General features: G+C 44.5%; 1 protein-coding gene across 1 annotated transcript; it reads right to left on the bottom strand.

The window, feature by feature from the left end:
* Positions 1–894: 894 nt before the first annotated feature.
* Positions 895–11,546, bottom strand: LOC306804487 (organic solute transporter subunit alpha-like). Its single transcript, XM_079311182.1, has 8 exons — positions 11,444–11,546; positions 9,352–9,503; positions 9,160–9,233; positions 7,671–7,829; positions 4,867–4,978; positions 3,841–3,987; positions 2,381–2,486; positions 895–1,921 (listed from the first exon to the last, which is right to left on the bottom strand). Exons 1-8 carry the CDS (start codon positions 11,520–11,522, stop codon positions 1,734–1,736), a joined length of 1,017 nt encoding a protein of 338 aa, XP_079167308.1. The 5' UTR covers positions 11,523–11,546; the 3' UTR covers positions 895–1,733.
* Positions 11,547–18,155: the final 6,609 nt, after the last annotated feature.

Genomic DNA, 18,155 nt, shown 5'->3' with positions numbered 1-18,155 from the left:
ATTTCAAAACACAAATAATTCAAGTTTTCTACTACAATGGAATCCTTCAGTTGTAAAAGTAAATATTGTTTCTGATCTCAATCAGAAAGAAGAAAACATTTTAAGTCAGCCCCAATTTCTACTTTAGGTGGTTCGCTAGTTGTTTTCAGAATTCTTCATTTCCCACCAACTCCTAAACTGAATGTAATGTTTTAATTCAATGTAAACCATAAATAAAGCCCCACTGTGTGTTGCAGTGGGTCCAGAGGAAGGCCACAGAAATGATGAGAGGGCTGGAGCACTTTAGCCAAGAAGACAGGCTGAGGGAGATGGGACTGTTCAGCCTGCAAAGAGAAGGTTCTGGGAAGAGGCCACCTTATTGTGGCCTTCAGTACCTAGAGGAACTGCAAGAAAGATGGGGACACCCTTTTTAGCAGGGCCTTTTGCAATAGGACAAGGGATAAAGGTTTTCAACTGCCAGAGTATAGATTTAGATTAGATATAAGGAAGGAATTTATGAAGTGAGAGGTGTGAAATAATGGAATGGGTGCCCAGAGAGGTGGCAGGTGCTCCATCCCTGGAAACATTCAGGGTCAGATTGGATGGGACTCTCAGCAGCCTGATCTGGTGAAAATGTCCTGCTCGCTGGAGGGGCTTCGACTAGATGACCTTTAAAGGTCTCTTCCAACCCAAAGCACATTGTGACTCTGTCTGCCTGGCTTTGTTCTCTTGCCCTTCTCTGGCCACACTCCAGCCCCTTGATGTCCTTTTTGCCATGAGAGGCCCAAACCTGAACAAAAGATTTGTGGTACAGTTTCACAATCCTGCCCTGGTCCTGCTGGCCACACTGTTGCTGATACAGGCAGGGGCCATTGGCCTCCTTGGGGACACTCTGGCTCGTGCTCAGCTGGGGTGACCAGCACCCCCAACAGTCCTTCCAGCCACTCCCATCCTCACACACCCTGTAAGTGTGAGCATCCTGAGTATCATTATCCCCATTTTCCAAGCAGAGAACCAAAGCACCATGTAACACCACAGACCAGTGGCAGAAGATATCACGAACTCCTACTTTCCTTTTCCAGGTCACTGACAGAGAACCTGCTGTCTACAGAAAGAACACCTGACATATTTACAAACACTAACTGTGTATTTACCAGTTTAGGAGGTGAATTGCCAAGGAATGTAAAAAGTCTTGCCCTAGAGAGATCATTGTTTCTGTACGTGGAGAGTCCACATGGGTGTGGAGATTTCAGAACAAACATATGAGACTGTATTTACTGATCAGAATTAGCTATGGTGAGCTCATGGCATAGAGTGAGAAGTGATCTACTGTAATGGAGGAAGCATGGAAAAATGCTGTGTTGGACATATGACAGCAATCCAGGGGGAAAAAAAGTTTAAAAGACAAAAAAGATGAAAAATAATCACTCTGAATTAACTCTAAATCATAGCCATTCTAATCAATAAAAAATAAAATAAAATAATATTATAAGACAGATTGGCACTACCAAGTGCTCAGTAACAGTATAAAATGGTATGACATCTTATTAAATTACATGGTGTGAAAAGACTCACACCATGCATACATTCTTGGATAATCAACAGGATTATCTTTACTAGTCCTTTCAGTACTACAGCTCACAGGCATTTATGCCAGAAGTTGTTTCAACATGGACAGTAGTTATTTTTGGTGTAAGAATATACAAATTCTTGAAGTTGATCTTACAGCTCCTGCATAGGAGCACAGGAGGCTTCTAAACCTTTGGCAATCCGTCTTCAACAACTGCACCATTCAGGGTAATCTTAGGAATCTGCTTCTTGTCCCTGGGTTCTTCAGCCACACACTCTGGAGGCTCTAGGTCATGGTATTTTCTCCGGTAGACCACTCTAGAGATTACAGTTATCAGAAACATTTCCATGATGAGCAGCTGATGGGCTATATCTGCCAAAAAAAGAAAAAGGGAGACAAAGAAAAGCCCCAAAAAGGGGAAATTGCTATCACACAAAAAATGACTAATTGACTTATTAATTTCACCTGTGCAAAAGGAACAAACTCTGTCATCCTGTCCCCCATCTCCTGCACTCAGCAATATCAGTTACAGAATTCCAGTATTACCCATCAATAAGCATCCAAAACACAAGAGATTTAACAGTAACTATGCAGGTTGATTTCTTTTCCTCTCATTTCTGATTCCAGCTCTTCTCATTATCAAGTTGTTCTCTATGACCATGACAGCTATAAAACTTTTGCAATTGTGTTTAAGCTAAAAAATTAGATTCTCCAATAGCTGGTGATAATATGAAATTTGTATTTTGGGAAAACACCAGAGATTGCCATTAGCAACATTGAGCCAGTACTTTTAGAAGTAAATGAAGAACATTCTTCCCCCAAAAAACTTACATGATCCTCTTACTGTAGAGGAGAGTGGTGGAGCACAGGGAATGATTTTTTGTGTGGCGAGCATGTTGATAATAGTGATCTGCAGTTGGTTCAGAATGACAATAAACTGCACCAGAAAGGGAAAACAAATGCCTTAGCTACCAGAAAGGGGTTTAAAATTCACACAACAATTCTGCTTTAATAACAGAACCTCTTTTGCCTCACTCCTCCTTGCTTGCCCTCCCTTTCTCCCCACCTACCAGCAGGGTGCCTGCCATTCTGCAGAATTCACCTTAAAGTCAGGATGATATTGCTCTGAATAGGAGTATTATATTAATCCTGGACTTGAACAGTATTTCTTCTCAGCCCTTCAATTGGGAGGTACATTACATACAGACTTCCCAGCAGGGATTTCAAATAATACTGCCATCTGATTAATTGGTAACAATGTTCAAAAAATGCCAGTTAATTTGACCCATGAGCTCATGTTCTTCCTTAAGAAAGACTCAAAGAACATTTTGCCTGTTGGGTCTTCTTTTTGCCACAGCAGGGAGATGTAGTGGTCCCCAAATGATATGAGACTGGCTTCTTTGCCAGAAGGTATGAAGGACTCTTCACAGCTTGAGTTCAGCAACCACCCCTTCCACATCCCATTACACTGAGCCAAACCTTCACTGCCATGGAGTTATCCAAGTGCCTTGGTAGCTGCTGGTGGAACTGCTTGAGTCTTAGCCCTCACATCAACAGAGTTTGCTATCCTGAACCTGAATTCACCCCAGCACAGCTTTGCAGGTGTGACTATCCTGTTTATTGCCTTTATAAGTGCTTAATAATTTACCTAATCTCGGTGCACCAGCCTTGATGTATGTCCTGTTCAAGAAGGATTCTGCTGGACTCTATTCAGAGTGATGTGGAAGAGTGTGGTTTTGTCCCTGTGCTTTTTCAATCTAACCTGTGTGGTTCTGTTTCTTACTATTTAATGATTCACAACCAGTATTTTCACTATTATCTATTTCTGAAGTGCAGAATAGTCAAGAAAAATAGTGTTAAAACAGCATATTGTGGAATGTTGAAACAGTTTGAACAAGAGCCACCCACACAATGCAACATATCCTTCCTGAGGTACACAGCAGCACTTTAACATTGCATTTCAGGACACCACATCTCCAAGGCTTCCTTCAAGCCCCACAGAAAGTGCTGTTGTGATTTTCATGGTCTAAAGATAAATAGATTTTATATGATTTTCACATCTCCAGCACTCCTGAGAGACTAGAGATAAATTGGTTCAAAGTGAAACTGAACAGCAGCCAAGGAGAGGGCTTCAAAGGGATGCAGCTTTAATCAGGTAAAAATATGGATTTGCACAGTGTATTCAACAGGAAAAAAATATCATGAATTTTCAACAAAGGAGCAAGAACTAGAGAGGCAGAGTGGTATCAGCAGTTAAGAGAAATTCTTACCAGAAATATTAAAGTTCTCACCTGATAAAGAGCAAACTTTGGGATAATGTTCTTACACTTAAGGAGAATCCTAACTTTTCGGAACATGATTCCCACTGCCCACAGAGCAATAAGGGTGAGGGCACCAACAATGCAGCTGATCCACAGTGCAGGTCCTTTGGGAGACAACTGAGGAGCAAATCAGAAACCTGATAGAACCTTACTTTACTGTTTCCAGGAAGAACTTGTGAACAAGTTAAAATACTTTTTTCTATCTCCATCAAAGCTGCAGCAGCAGTTGCTGGGTTTTGCATGGGGAAACTGCCCAGTCCCAGCTGGAGTGTTGGCACAGGCTTTCCTCCTGCAGGCACCAGCATGGAGATGTGGTCAGTGCCAAGTGACAACCCCTGAATGGTGCAATTGCCAGCCATGGAGTGTGTGCCTTTTCAGACCCCAGCAGCACCTGGCAGTGCTCAACAGTTCATGAGGGCATGTTCAGTCTGACATCTCAGATGGGTCATTCATTTTATACCATGAAACAACAACAAAAATATTACTTCTAGTCTGAGTTATCCAAAAGGTGCCAAATTATTATCAGATACAGATATCTCCATCATCTTGCAGCTGCAAGTTGCATGGTACAAAGCAGAAGTACTGTACTATTTTTTTCATTTTGCACACATATAAAAATCACCATGACTTACTGAAAAACATAGAATTAGGCTTTCTGTCAACATGCCAGTACATAGAATTGTTTCTTAAGGCTGTACCTTACAAAACACAGGGCAGATACACCCCACAGAGCAACCTGCAGTCCTGCTATTCTAACCATACAAGCTGGCAAATGCATTGCAGCATAATATGATGTCTGACCCCCCTGATGTCCATTTTCTTTCCAAGAGAGCCAGGGAAAGCAGAAATTATATGGTACTGGTCTCAAAAGAATACAGGAAGGACTCACTTGGAAGTGGTCTCAGATTTCACAGTTTAACTGTACACTAAGACAGTTACATCAACCCTGAAACCTATGGATTTTGAGGATCTTCTCTGATTAAAATAGTTACTTACATTGTATAGGACATAATTGTCATTAGTCCAAAGAACAATTGACAAAAACACGAGCACAGGCCGAAAGACAGCAAACTGAAAGGTGCTCAGCTGCAGCCAAAAGAGGGTTTTCCTGGCCAAAGAAAAATCAAAACAATAACTAAATTAGTTAGGCCAAGATCATATTAGCAACCTTAATAGCATTTTCTGGATACTGTCAACGGCAAAAGGTTTCCACTCCAGTAGCAGTGCCTAAAATCTGGGGAGGAACAGCTTCAAGATTAGAAAATATTTCCAAGAATTTCCCAATGTTTATTTAGTAAAGTCTCTACAAAAGCAATACTTTCCCTGCTCTGCAGCAAGTACTACTAACCAAAGCTGGGCAAAACACTATGTCTTTCTCTGTCCTGAAGCCAACCAGGAGACAGTAGCTGCATAACCAGTTTCTGAACAATAACACCATTTGCTCTTGCCTTGTTGCCTTATTATTTCAGTTCTCCCATGAAATTGGACAAATCAGCCTGTTCAGCCACTTTCTAGTCCTGTGGTAGATCAAGAAAGGGAATCACACAGACCTAGGTGAAAAGACTGTGGTTTTCCAGTGCATCACAAGGAGTACCATGTAAACATCTGGGTTTGCTCCTCTTTGGTGTAACAGAAGGAAGGAACAGTCTCTCTCTCTCAGCAAATTGCACAAGGCCAGCAGGACAGCTCAGGATTCCTTCACTTCTGTCAGTGTAAAGTGGGTCCAGAACACAGCCTGCTGGCCAGCCAGCACCAAGGGCCAGCAGGAAAGGGGCAGATGAACTTTCTAACAGAGGGCATGAAAGCTGACTGGCCTGAACTCCCCTTCAGCTTCCACAGGAGAAGTTGCAGCTGCTACAGCTGCCTCATGTTTTAGTGTGTTACTATGCATTACTTCCCACACTTTCAGTGTTTTTTTCACTGGAGTTCCTTGACACTGCCACCAGAGATATCTCACAGACAACAGGCTACCATTTAATGTGCTGAAGGGTATAGCCATGAACCAGAAATTACAGGAATTGCTCAATGAAAATAGCTATTCTTGTGGTTACAAAATTATCAACAGCACACGTGGAAAGACCTGCTATGGGCCAGACACTTAATGTGTGCTTTTTCAAAGATTTATTATTCCCAGAGGGCTTTAAAGAATAACACATATGACAAACAGTGCAGTCACTGCAATGCCACGAGTTGTTTCCCTTGTTAACATGGGCCCACCTTCACTGATCACCAGACCTCTTCTGACACATCTCTCCCTATTGCCTCATTGATTATTACATTGCCTCATCTGTACCTTGTTATGTTCCTCAGAACTGCAGATGTATATACATATATTTTTTTAAGTGGATCCTTGTTTTGCCATAAAATACCTATAGAAGGAGTGAGAAACTGACTCTTCTCTCCTATAACTTGCCAATATATTTTTTTAAAGGTACCCTGCAATGGGAAAAGGCTAGAGGTTAGAGGCAGAGAGCAGATGGGTTTCTCAGTGGTACAGACACTGGAAAAGGAGACCTAAGCCCTCTACAGAGCAAAAATCCTTTTTTATTTTTTTTTTAACAGACAGATGTCCTTCCTGCCAGCTATAATAGGCAGTGTCTAGCTCCTGAAATGAGTCCATGCTAGCTGACATTATCCTGCATAAGCTGCCACTGGGCTGAACAACAGAAGGCAGAGTAGGGGATCCTCTCCAATACACAGAGGGTGTATAGATATGGGATATGTATAGATAGCTATACAGAGGGTGACAGACATGGGAAGAAAAACAAATAAAAGTACAATTTTATTGGTTTACTACCTCTTCTTCTTGGTACCTCCTTCATGTAAATATTTTGTGTTACTATATTAAAATAAAAATATTGAAACCAAAGTTTAAATTCTAATACCAAAGGAGGCAGTTTAAGGAATATTTATGGTAATAAAAAAATAGAATTTTTGAAAATGCATCAGAAACCACTATGCTATGTTCTGTTTGATGCTTTCTTTAAATAGATCATGAAGACCCTTAGGTCCCTCTGATGCTTAAGTCTACACCCTGATAGAAAACTCTCCTTTGTACATTCAGTCCTTCAGATTTTGCTTATAAGGAGAGAAAGAGTCTCCTGCTCTATGCCAGTAGGAAAGTTCAGGGAAATACATGAGGCATCCAGGCTGTGGAGAGGTGTGTAAGTGACAGGATGGCACTAAGCAGAGGAGGAGTTCTACCAGGCAGTGCTCAAAGAACAGGTTTATGTTACATTATATGGCTCCTGTAGCTCTCCATCCTTACCCCTCTTCTCAAAGATGCTTTAATATTAAGTTAGGAAAAGAAAACATCTGCTTTTGCCTCACTAGGCAATGGCATTTCATTGAAAGCAAAGCTTTACAAGAATTACATCTACTTTTTGTTCTAAAAATTATTTTAGTCTCAAGTAGTTTTAAAGTCAAAATCAGAATGAAACGTTTCTATTTTATCAAAGTGAGAGAAATTTTCTATCAAAAGAACCTCCATTTGACAATTCTGCTTGTGAAAAATACCCAACCTCAAGACATTTGTTCCCTTCTGGAATGAAAAGAAACTGAAATGTCAGTTTTTAGGTTTTCTAGAGTAGAAATTTCTCCTCCCACGCACTTCTGCATTATAGAAATGAAATAAATTAGTGGTGATGTACAGCCCCAAAGAGATGATACTGTTTAAGAGAGACAGTTTGAGAGGGCCTGAGACTGACTTTTGGGAAGTTTTACCATAATCCTGGCCCTGCCAAGCTGGCTGAATTCCAGCAGCTGTTTTCAAGCTGAGAATCCTTAAAAGGGTGGCTCACCTGGTGATGGGCACACGAGGGAGGCAGGGGCAGCAGCAGCAGCAGGGCCCAGTGCTGATGGTGAAGTGACCATTTTCAAACCTCCTAAGGAGCACCTTCTGGCCTCCACACTCTTTAATCATCATCATCAGAAACTTGTGGATAACTATGGCAAAAAATCTAGGAGAGGAAGAGAATTCCAGCTTAAACTTGCCTGTGTGTCTCATATGCCTGTGCAGGCCAGTGCCACCTTCTGTACAGCTTATGCTTTGCAATCAACACAAATTCTAACTTTATCTTTGAGACATCTTCTGCTTTCCATCAACTTGGGGGAGCAGAGCTGCCCTAACCTCACTGAAAGAGGAATAAACCGAGGCACAGAGCAGGTGTGGGATTTCCCTAAAGCCATTCTGGTGGCTGGTGGCAGAGTTGGTATTAATGCACAGCCTTTCCTGGCCCCAGTCATTCTGTCTGTATTTTTCCATAAGTTATCTTGTTCTGACTAGTCAGAACTCTTTTGAACAAGTCCTCTTCCTCCTCAAACATGGCTTTCAACCAACAAACATGGCTAGGTTCACATAAATAGCTATCACTGAATGTGCTGGCCCAGGCAGGGTGTGGTTCCTCTGCAGACAAAGCACCGATTGCTGCAACCCCACCTCTCCCTCCTTTCCCAGCTGCACATTCTCAACCCTACCCAGGAACTGCAGATTATGCCACTAAACATGGAAATCAAATCAATAAAAGAGGTCCTCTGCTGCCTTGGCTGCAGCTTGGGCAAGGGAGAAGAGGGGATTTAAACATGCTTGAAGTGCCACAGGACTGGATTGTTGGAAATTTCTAGCAATCTGCACTACCTGCACATACTGCTACATGCCAACAGTATTCTCTACTACTGTGTTGTCCCTCCTCTTTTACTCATCTGCAGATGTGGAGTGCTCAGGGCCACAGCATACCCCTACTTGGTCCTGCCCACCAGGGCTGTGCCATCACCTCCAGAGAGCAAGGACCACATTTCTCCCTCCTTCTCTGTGCATGCCAGAGCTGTCATGCTCACATAAAGTGCTTTTATCAGGACAACAGTGGAACATTTTACATTGATATACTCATTGGGGGCTCACTTGGCACCATTAATAATAGACCTCCATGGCTCATCATTTGTAAAAGTGCAGGGAAGAAGTCACAGGCCAGACTCTCACTCCACATGTCATGCAGAGAGAGGAAAGACAGACTATGCTCCAAAGAGACTGTCAATCCAAGGAATCAATTACATGCAAGTCACAGATCCTTCATCCTGATGTGCCCACACTGGGGGACTGTAGCACCAGGAACTGTTTCAGCATTTTCCACCTCCCAGGAAAGAGCTGCCAAGAGATTTCAACTCAAAAAAAAAAAAAAAATTACTGAATTGTTAAATTTATAGAATTACTTGTGTTAGCATGAGCAGCAGATGTTTAAAGGAAGAAATTCAGGGTTTGGAGCAACACCTAGAAACAAGCAGAATACTCACATTCCTGCTGTGAAATCTGTAAACATTGCTGAGCGAGGAATCCACATGCCAATGCATGAAGTAGTAGAGATCACCTAAAGAGAAAAGGGAGGAAGGTTGTATGAAAGACATAAAGCTTATGTGGCTCATGTGGATTTTCAGGAAAGCCCTATTTTCAACATTGAATTTTATCTCATTTCTATGTTAACTTACTGGAGCTGCAGCATTAATCCAAATAATGATTGATCTTTTGGAGGAGGGGATTTTCCTGTAGATGTAGACTGCTTCCTCTATAAACACCAGAATGGCAATGAGCGTCATCAGAGTCAAGGTTGCAAAGAGAAATCTCCCTGGTAGGTCAAGACCTGCAGAGAGAGAAAAGAAAGCAGAAAGTTCTAATTTATTTCATGAGCTTTTCAAACATGTTAGTGTAATAACACTATCTCTGAGGGGCTTCTTTGCCCCACTCCTGCAAATACTTGCATTCATCTCTAGTTACACAGGCAGACCACTGACTCCACAGAACCATTCAAATACTGAACTTCATGACCAAATCTTTCCAGGATCCACAGACAGCAGGTGGGGAAAATATGCCTTCACCTTCTCAAAACATTATGCAATAGTGTCTTTTAGAAAGGGGGAGTTCCGGGACAAATATCCGTAGGTGAATGTAAATACGTAGCAGAAATAAATACATAATCTGGGAACTTTTCCAGGCAGGCTACTAGCAAACATATATCCACTCAGTATTAGTTCTCTGCTTCCATCATATGTTCATAGGCATGTTACATGTAACTTCCTTAGGCAGGCAAACTTACTGGAAGCTCGGTGGAATTTTGTAGGGCACACGAAATATGTAAGGAAAAGCCACTGATAAACCCTGAGATAAAACCTGATAGCCTGAGATAAAACTTGATACCTTCACCAAAAATATTTTTGCTTCTGCCTTAAAGCTGCATATGGATATCAACACTACCCATAGGGGATAGGTTTTATGTCTCCATTGACACTGGGTATGGATATTGACTTTGACCCACAGCTGATGGTGGAAGTGTATTTTCTCCCAAGGGATGTGTTTCCAGAGACAGAAAAAGGCACGGTGGTGGAGTCATGTTTAATTTAGAAGCTCATGCTCATCGTCAGTACTAACTCCCCGCTGGACCTGCAGCCTGTCTGAAGGCAAAGCAGAGCCTCTGCCCCAGCCTCTTTAACCTAACCTGCTTCAGAAAACCCTGGCACTTCCATACTTGGCTGCAGGCGGGGCAGTGCACGTCTCAGTGAACATCTCCACCCTTTAAATCCCCCCGCAAGGAGCCTGAGACGCAGGTCCCGCCCGACCCCGCTCGGTGGCATCGCCACCGCGGCCGGGGCTGGGACCGGGGCCGGGGCTGGGACCGGGGCTGGGACCGGGGCTGGGGCTGGGACCGGGGCTGGGACCGGGGCCGGGGCTGGGACCGGGGCTGGGACCGGGGCTGGGACCGGGGCTGGGGCTGGGACCGGGGCTGGGACCGGGGCCGGGGCTGGGACCGGGGCTGGGACCGGGGCTGGGACCGGGGCTGGGGCTGGGACCGGGGCTGGGACCGGGGCCGGGGCTGGGACCGGGGCCGGGGCTGGGACCGGGGCTGGGACCGGGGCCGGGGCTGGGACCGGGGCTGGGGCTGGGACCGGGGCTGGGACCGGGGCTGGGGCTGGGACCGGGGCTGGGACCGGGGCCGGGGCTGGGACCGGGGCCGGGGCTGGGACCGGGGCTGGGACCGGGGCCGGGGCTGGGACCGGGGCTGGGGCTGGGACCGGGGCTGGGACCGGGGCTGGGGCTGGGCCCGGGGCCGGGGCTGGGACCGGGGCCGGGGCTGGGACCGGGGCCGGGGCTGGGCCCGTGCCGGGCTCTCACCCTGCCCCGGAGCCAGTTCGGCCCCCAGACGGGCGGAGGATCGGCCGGGACGGGCCGGTGCCGGCCTCTGCTCGGGGATTTCCTCGCCGGGGAAGAACGCCGAAGGGGCACGGAACGGCAGAGACAGGGGGATGGACAGTGATAGGGACAGCGACAGGGACAGGGGAACGGACAGGGACAGGGACAGGGAGACGGGTACGGGTACAGGTACAGGTACGGGTATGGGCAGAAGCAGGGAGAGGTACAGGGACAGGGACACGGGCAGGGACAGGGACACGGGCAGGGACAGGGACATGAACACGGGCAGGGGCAGGGCCAGGGCCAGCCCCCGCATCCCTGCCCGAGGGCGCTGCCGGGCAGGGGCCGCTCCCGGGTGTCCGGCGGGCATCCCCTCTCCTCCCGCCCCACACTTACTCCGGAGAAGCTCCTCCGCGTAGGGCGGCTCCCTGGAGCCGCAGGTCGTGCGCAGGGTCCCGTTCGCCTCGCCCTCCATGGCGGCCCCGGCGCGGTGCCCTGGCGGTGCCGGGGCTCGGACGAGCGGCGGGGTCGGTGCGAGCCGGGCCGCTGGTCCCTGGCGAGTGCGGGCGGCGATCAGCGGCGCGGTGCCCGCGGCCGGACCCGGTTAATGATTACCCCGGAGCCGGGGCGGGCGGGAGGCGCAGGGACCGACCCTACAGGGACCGACCCCGCAGGGACAGACCCCATAGGGACCGACCTACAGGGACCGACCCTACAGGGACCGACCCTACCTGCCCCGGCCCGCGCACGTTCCCAGCTGTTCCCCTCTGTTCCCCGTGTCTCTCCCCGGTCTCGGTGGAGCTGCTCACGGAGCTCAGCCGCCCCCCCCCCCCCCCCCAGCCCCAAATTCCCATCCCCAGAGTGTTGGGGCACCTGGGGCCGAGGCGCACAGGGACCGGCCGGGGGCGGGCGGGATGCCCAGGGCCGTGTCCGCCTTCGCTCCGGCCGCGGGGCACGGGCGGAAAGCTGCTCGGGAAATGGCGCAGGTGTTGGAGGGATTTTCATGGAGCCCTTCACCAAAGGGTTCCCGATCATCTTGGCTGCAGCGAGGTGAGACGCTGAAGGAGAGCACAGTGAGGCTAGGAATATACCGAGACACTCTCCACTTTCGCACACGTTTCATCTGCTGGAAGGATTCTTTTCACAACCTGAGCATTTTCAGGCTGTTTCCCAGAAAAGGCAATGAGTAGTGAAATGATGGGATTTGGTGACCCACCAAGTTGTTCGGGATACTCGGGCTGAAAGCTGGCTAACCCTGATGGTTACAGCGCTGAGTGACAAAAGGGCAGGGACGCACCGTAACAATGAGCAGAGAGTGGTGTCACGGGGAGGACAGTCCTAATTACCCGTGCTGTGATAAACGATTGCCACTCACGAAAAAGATCCTGAGGGCACTGTGGGTAGTCCTCAAACAGCAAGAGTCAGTGTGGGACAAAATGTGAAAGACTGTGAGAAATTTGTGGATACATGAAGGAAGACACAAAACAGGGGAAATCATGTGGAGGTCTCCCTTCACCATGGTGGTGTTCTAGAAAGCTGAACAAATTAAAGTGAGGTGGTGGGGAATTTAGGGACATTTTTAAACACCAAGAGCCCTTGTGGTAAAGGCTGTCATCTTGCAATTTTCACAGGATTTCCAAAGGTTTTACAGGAAGTTTACTGAAACACTGCTTGATAGCACAAGGAGCACAAGGATGCAGGGGAGAACTGGACTGCTTACTGCCTAACACCAGCACCCAACTGAGAGAAGGCAGGCTCCTTCCAGAGTGGCAGCATTGGGAGCAAGACAGATGAGGCTACTGGCAGCCTGTTCTGTTACTGTCAGAAGAGCTTGGTTACACATCAAAGTAATTTATTTCGAGTCCTCCTTGGCATTGCTGACATTGTTTGCACTGCATTGAGAGGTGAGGATGAAAGCCTTCCAGTTTTACCAGAAGGGATGCAACAGTGAGTAGCTGTTGGAATGAGGTATCTGCCCAATTTTCAGAGTCTGCCCAGAGCATTTTCCACCCAGCACATTTACTGCTGCCCAGCTGCAGAAATATACAGGCAAAATCCATGAAACACTGTTCCAGCTTATTTTCTATTTGAAAGTCTGTTTTCTCATCCTGAAGAAACAGTTGGTAGTAGAGAGGGAAACGACCTTAAAAGACCATTCATTTTCTACACAGTTTGCTTGGTTTTTTTTACCAACTATTTTTAGGTGGTCACATATTCCAAAATGTAACTGAAAACTCATTAGGATTGCTGAGATTTAAGGATGGCCCAAGGCCTTTGAATGTTCTTCCTGAGCAGACACAACAGGATTCCCATCTGTTGCTGTTTTGGTTTCCAGCTCCTTGTATTCCATGAAACTAAAAATAAAAACCCCTTACCTGTGAGTTCCTTTTTTCTGAATGAGGCAGGTTTGGCATAGCTTACATTAAAGACATTTATACACTAAGTAAAAGAGAATCAATAATTCCTTGAACTCAGTAGTCATATTGAGTCACTGACAGTCATATTTAAGCCATTCAGAAATACCAGTTTGGAACAAATACTGCAGCAGACACTGAACATTAGATAGTTTCCTGTCTCAAACCTATAGAAAGTTAATTGGTTGAAGTTTAGAGGTTAAGGATTAATTCCTATTTGCTGCTGTAGGGGTCCAACTCTCCAACTCTCTTCTTCTACTGGAGATTCTCATGCAAAATAAAGTCAAAAGAGAGAACCACAGACCTATTGTGATTCCTTTTTGTTAGAAACATCATTTGCTATTTTTGAGTCAAACATTGGACCCACTTCCTTAAAAGCTGCCATATGTCCTGGGAGGAGTGTGCATCACCTCTCCCTCACATTCTGGACTGTGTCTTGGCAGCAATATTTGCCTGCCAGTGTTTAGATGTAATAAAGCAAACTGAAGAATGTGCCATGATCCCTCAGTTACCACAGCCACAGGTCTGCTGCTCTGTGCACACTTTCTTGGATCAGACTCTTCAGCAGTGCCCTCTCTGCTCTGCTCTCTAAGCCAAATGCTGTGTCTCTGCATCAACAATGGATCCTTCAAACTCCCATAAGCCTGAATATGCTTTCCTCCCAGCTTCACAATTCCAGTTTTTTGTTGAACATTTTAGTTCAATATATTGTATTAAAAACCAGCCAACCAAACCCCAAAGCACTAGAACAGTATTTATAAATGGATCACATATCCATTTAGATGCATCAAGAGATTGTCACAGAATAAAAAGCACCTTTTGAACACAGTTCCCTGCCTCTGTTGACCAGGGGCTTTTGAGAATTTTGTGGTTCAGCCCCTTCCAGACAGTGCACAACTCAGACTTGTTTCTTCTTAAGAAATATTTGCTTCTATTTTGCCCCCTTTGCTTCTACTTATGTTCATCTTTTAAAGAGCACTGCAGATGCTTATCTTTCTTCCATTTTTATGATGACTTTCATTTTCCCCTGTCTCACTGCAGGGATTACTGGGTCCTCTCAGCTCTGTGCAGCAGGATGCCTGCTGTGATCATTGCCCCATGGCATGTGGTCCAGAGGAGCTGATGCCATCTGTGGTGTCTCCCTGAAGAAAGAATACTGGCCTCCAGAAGGTGACACAGTCCCTCTACCCCATATTGATGTACCCCATAGAAAAAAAACTGATGTCAGTCCTGGCTCAGAAACTGAACAGCAGGAGATCCTGCTGTTATCTCAAAGCTCCATGGCACAGGATACACAGGACAGGCTATTTATTGCATTTTGGTAGGAAGTGCAGCAGACATCAGCATCATCAGTGCAGGTGGGAAAGGTGGGAAATGCAGCCCCTCTCACAGAATCATTGGGTCTGGGAAAGACCTGTAGGATGATTGTGTCCAACCACAAACCTAATATTGCAAACAGTTCTGAGGCAAGATTAACTCACCTCCTGGAGGGGTACACAAATTCAAAACCTTTACATTCCTTTAGTCAGTGAAAATGTACATCACCTGGAGAGGGTTCCAGCTAATTCTGAAAGGGCCTCAACAACTCAACAACCAGGGACAGATACCAATATCTGCTGCATTGGCTAAGTGAGGTTAAAAAACAAGGTAGGCACTTCAGTTGTAGAAAGTAAAGGATTTGAGTTGTAGATGAACATTCTCCAGAGGTGGCAGAAGGAAATGTTACTATTCCTACCTGATTCTCTTCTGCTGACAGTTCTGGTAATGAACTCCAACCACACAGGTAAATCAGCCAGTTTGACAGAGACAAATTATTTTAACTGTTTAACCTCCTCCCACTGTATTTGCTTAAGACAATTTGGAGACTAACTGATTCAGAGTGGTGAACTGAAATCATCCCAGAATGAGCCTAACACTCATTAATGGGAGAGGTAATTATTCTTTTAAGTGCTGTTGCTGGATTTGAAATGCTACATTTTTACACTAATTTGATGAAAAAGGAGGTAGAGTTTGAACAGAGCTAGAGCAGAGCTAGAGTGTGGACACAGGGAGCACTATAAAAGTACTTGCAACTATGCTTATATGAAAGGATGTGGTCTATACTGATGCAAGAAACTCATAATGTCAGTAAAACTTGTGTAAAGGAGTTTTTAAACTTGGGTTAATATTTCAATGCAATGAAAGCATCTGGTTCTTCATTAGTTTTTCATTAATTTCATTAATTTCATTCATTTTGTGATGGACAGAAAGCAAAAAGAAATAAGTATAAAGAAAGGAACATTCACAGAAAGGAAAGAAAAAATGAAAGATGAGAGGAAAAATAATACTGACTGATGATTTAAATAATGCCAAACCAGAGATATCCCCAATTCCCTTTAGAAATAAATTTAAATTCTCCCTGTGTGCACAAAGCTATGCTTTAGTGAAACATGAAGCACTAGATGAAAATTCAGAGGAACAGGGTGAAAATTTCAGGAAAGGGAAACCCCTTTTTGAGGTTTTGTCCTGTTGAGCAGAGTTCAAGCTAACAGGACAAATTCAAAAAAATTAGACAAATTTGACAAATTAGAAAAATAAGTCATCAATTTTCAGTGCTGTAGAGGACTGTACATCACATTTCCCACAGGTTTGGGTACCCAGATAAGAACCAGGAGAGTCAGCTAAAATTGTTCAGATTCCAAGGGAATGTACATGTTTAATAATTAAATTAAATCTTGTTTTTCATCTATAGCATAACATACAGTTGGGCATGCAAATCAGCCTTTTCCACTGTAAATCTGTTGATTTTTCACCAGCCACCAGTAATAAACTACTCATTTCAGGAAAGATGGGTCATTAATGTAAGAAAAAGAACACCTATATCACTGTAAAAGAAATTAATAAAGGGATTTGCTTGTTATCTGGATCATGACAACAATAATAAAAATAAATAAATACAGTCATGACAATGAAATAAATTAAAATAACAAAACTGAATCATAATTTTAGTGCTTATTCAGGTGGACAAATTTTTACCTTAAAAAGAATATCAGGTGTGCCAGAAGCTTCCATGCTCTTAAGATGAAAGCTTAGACAAAGACCCTTATCAGTACAGAAGCAATAAAAGAGGAAAGAGGGAAGCTTTCATTCAATCTGAAGCTAACAGGTTTGATTTTATCTTACTTCCAAAGTAGCAGGTCAGTTTCTGGCAGTCAATGAAGGGGAGAAATACAGAGACAGAATCAAACCATTAATTTTTTAATGTATTGTTACACTTTCCTCCAGTTGCAGGTAATTATTTGCCCTCTCTTACCCTTTTAAAGTAACTTAGGAGCAATTGCCTGTGTCAGTAGAAGAACAGAAAGGAAATTCAGAGCACTTCATAGTAGAACAAAGAGCTGAAAGAACCTTATAAAATTAGGAGCCCAAGTTGGTGGTAAGGGGGGCAGCCAACAATCAGCATCCTGAGGGAGAGCAGAGGCAGGGAGTGCATTTTCCCTGCCATTGCTTTGATAAAGTACACATATTTGATTGCAGAGCTTTTCAGCAATGGGAGAAGTTTTTCCCCAAAGGAGTGTTGATGAGCAGTAAGACAAATATGCCTTAAGGACCAAGTAAATGGCACTTTGAGAGCATCTCTTAGGTATCCTAGGGCACTGATGGGCAAAGACAAACCTCACAGATCTTGAGCATCAAAAGGAATAGATAAGGATTGAGAAGTTCTGTCTCTCGGGTGAATTTCTGTAGATTTTTCCTTTCCAGTCTTGATTTATAACCCCCAACTTCTAGAACAGGGTTGTCAAGGATTTTGAGATTTTGTGTCAAAAATGCCAGTTCATCTGAAGGAAGACTTCTGATAAGAGGGGTGATTTTTAAAAGATTTATTGCCAGGAAGCTATTTTGTAACTTTGGTTTATGTAAAAACATTTCAGCTTGACATTTCCTACAGGAATCTGCTGTTTAAAGAAAATTTTGAAATATGAAACATTTTGAAAATAATTAAAATAAAAAAGTAATGTAAATATGTAGTGTAAATAAAAAAGCAATGCTTCAAAATGAGAAAATTACACAAATTCATTGATATTGATATATTGATTTTTTTTTTAATGGAAGTTTCTGCTTTTCAGCTTGATTCAGGACACCAGACCTTATAAAACTGAGGACATCCTATGAAATAGAGTTTCTGGAGTCAAAAGCATGCTGAAGATCATGGTTTACAGCAGTTTCCTGGAGGGGAGAGCAGGGTTCCCTTCAGAAGTTATTGATGCTAATCTGGCTGGGGCATTTCAGGCACTCTGCCATTTATGACTCAGACTGATTTTTTTCACAACAGTCAGGTGCTGGGCAGGACAAATCATGCATTTCTTCCAACAGGTCATAACATGATAGAAATGTTTTCTGCTCTCTCTGTACTGCTGTTACTGGGAAGGAAAAAAAAAACCAGTGAAACCTAAAAGCGTAACATGCACACACAACTGAAAAACTGTAATATAATATTACAATTAAAGTATAGTAAGATAATTTAAACACAAACAAACATGCTTCAAAACTAGGAATATGCTGTTTTGTGGAACAAGCAGAGCACCCATTAGCAAGCAAGGAGAAAAGAGCACATATGTATATATGCAAAATATTGTCACCATGGGCTTTAGTCACCATGGCAGTGAGACTGCCTGTGCCAGCAGCCTGGGCATGGGCGGAATCCTGCACTGAAT

Source organism: Erithacus rubecula (genome assembly GCF_903797595.1).
Source record: "Erithacus rubecula genome assembly, chromosome: 1".
In the NCBI taxonomy this organism is placed as follows: Eukaryota; Metazoa; Chordata; class Aves; order Passeriformes; family Muscicapidae; genus Erithacus; species Erithacus rubecula.
This window is presented reverse-complemented; position numbering and strand designations above follow the sequence as displayed.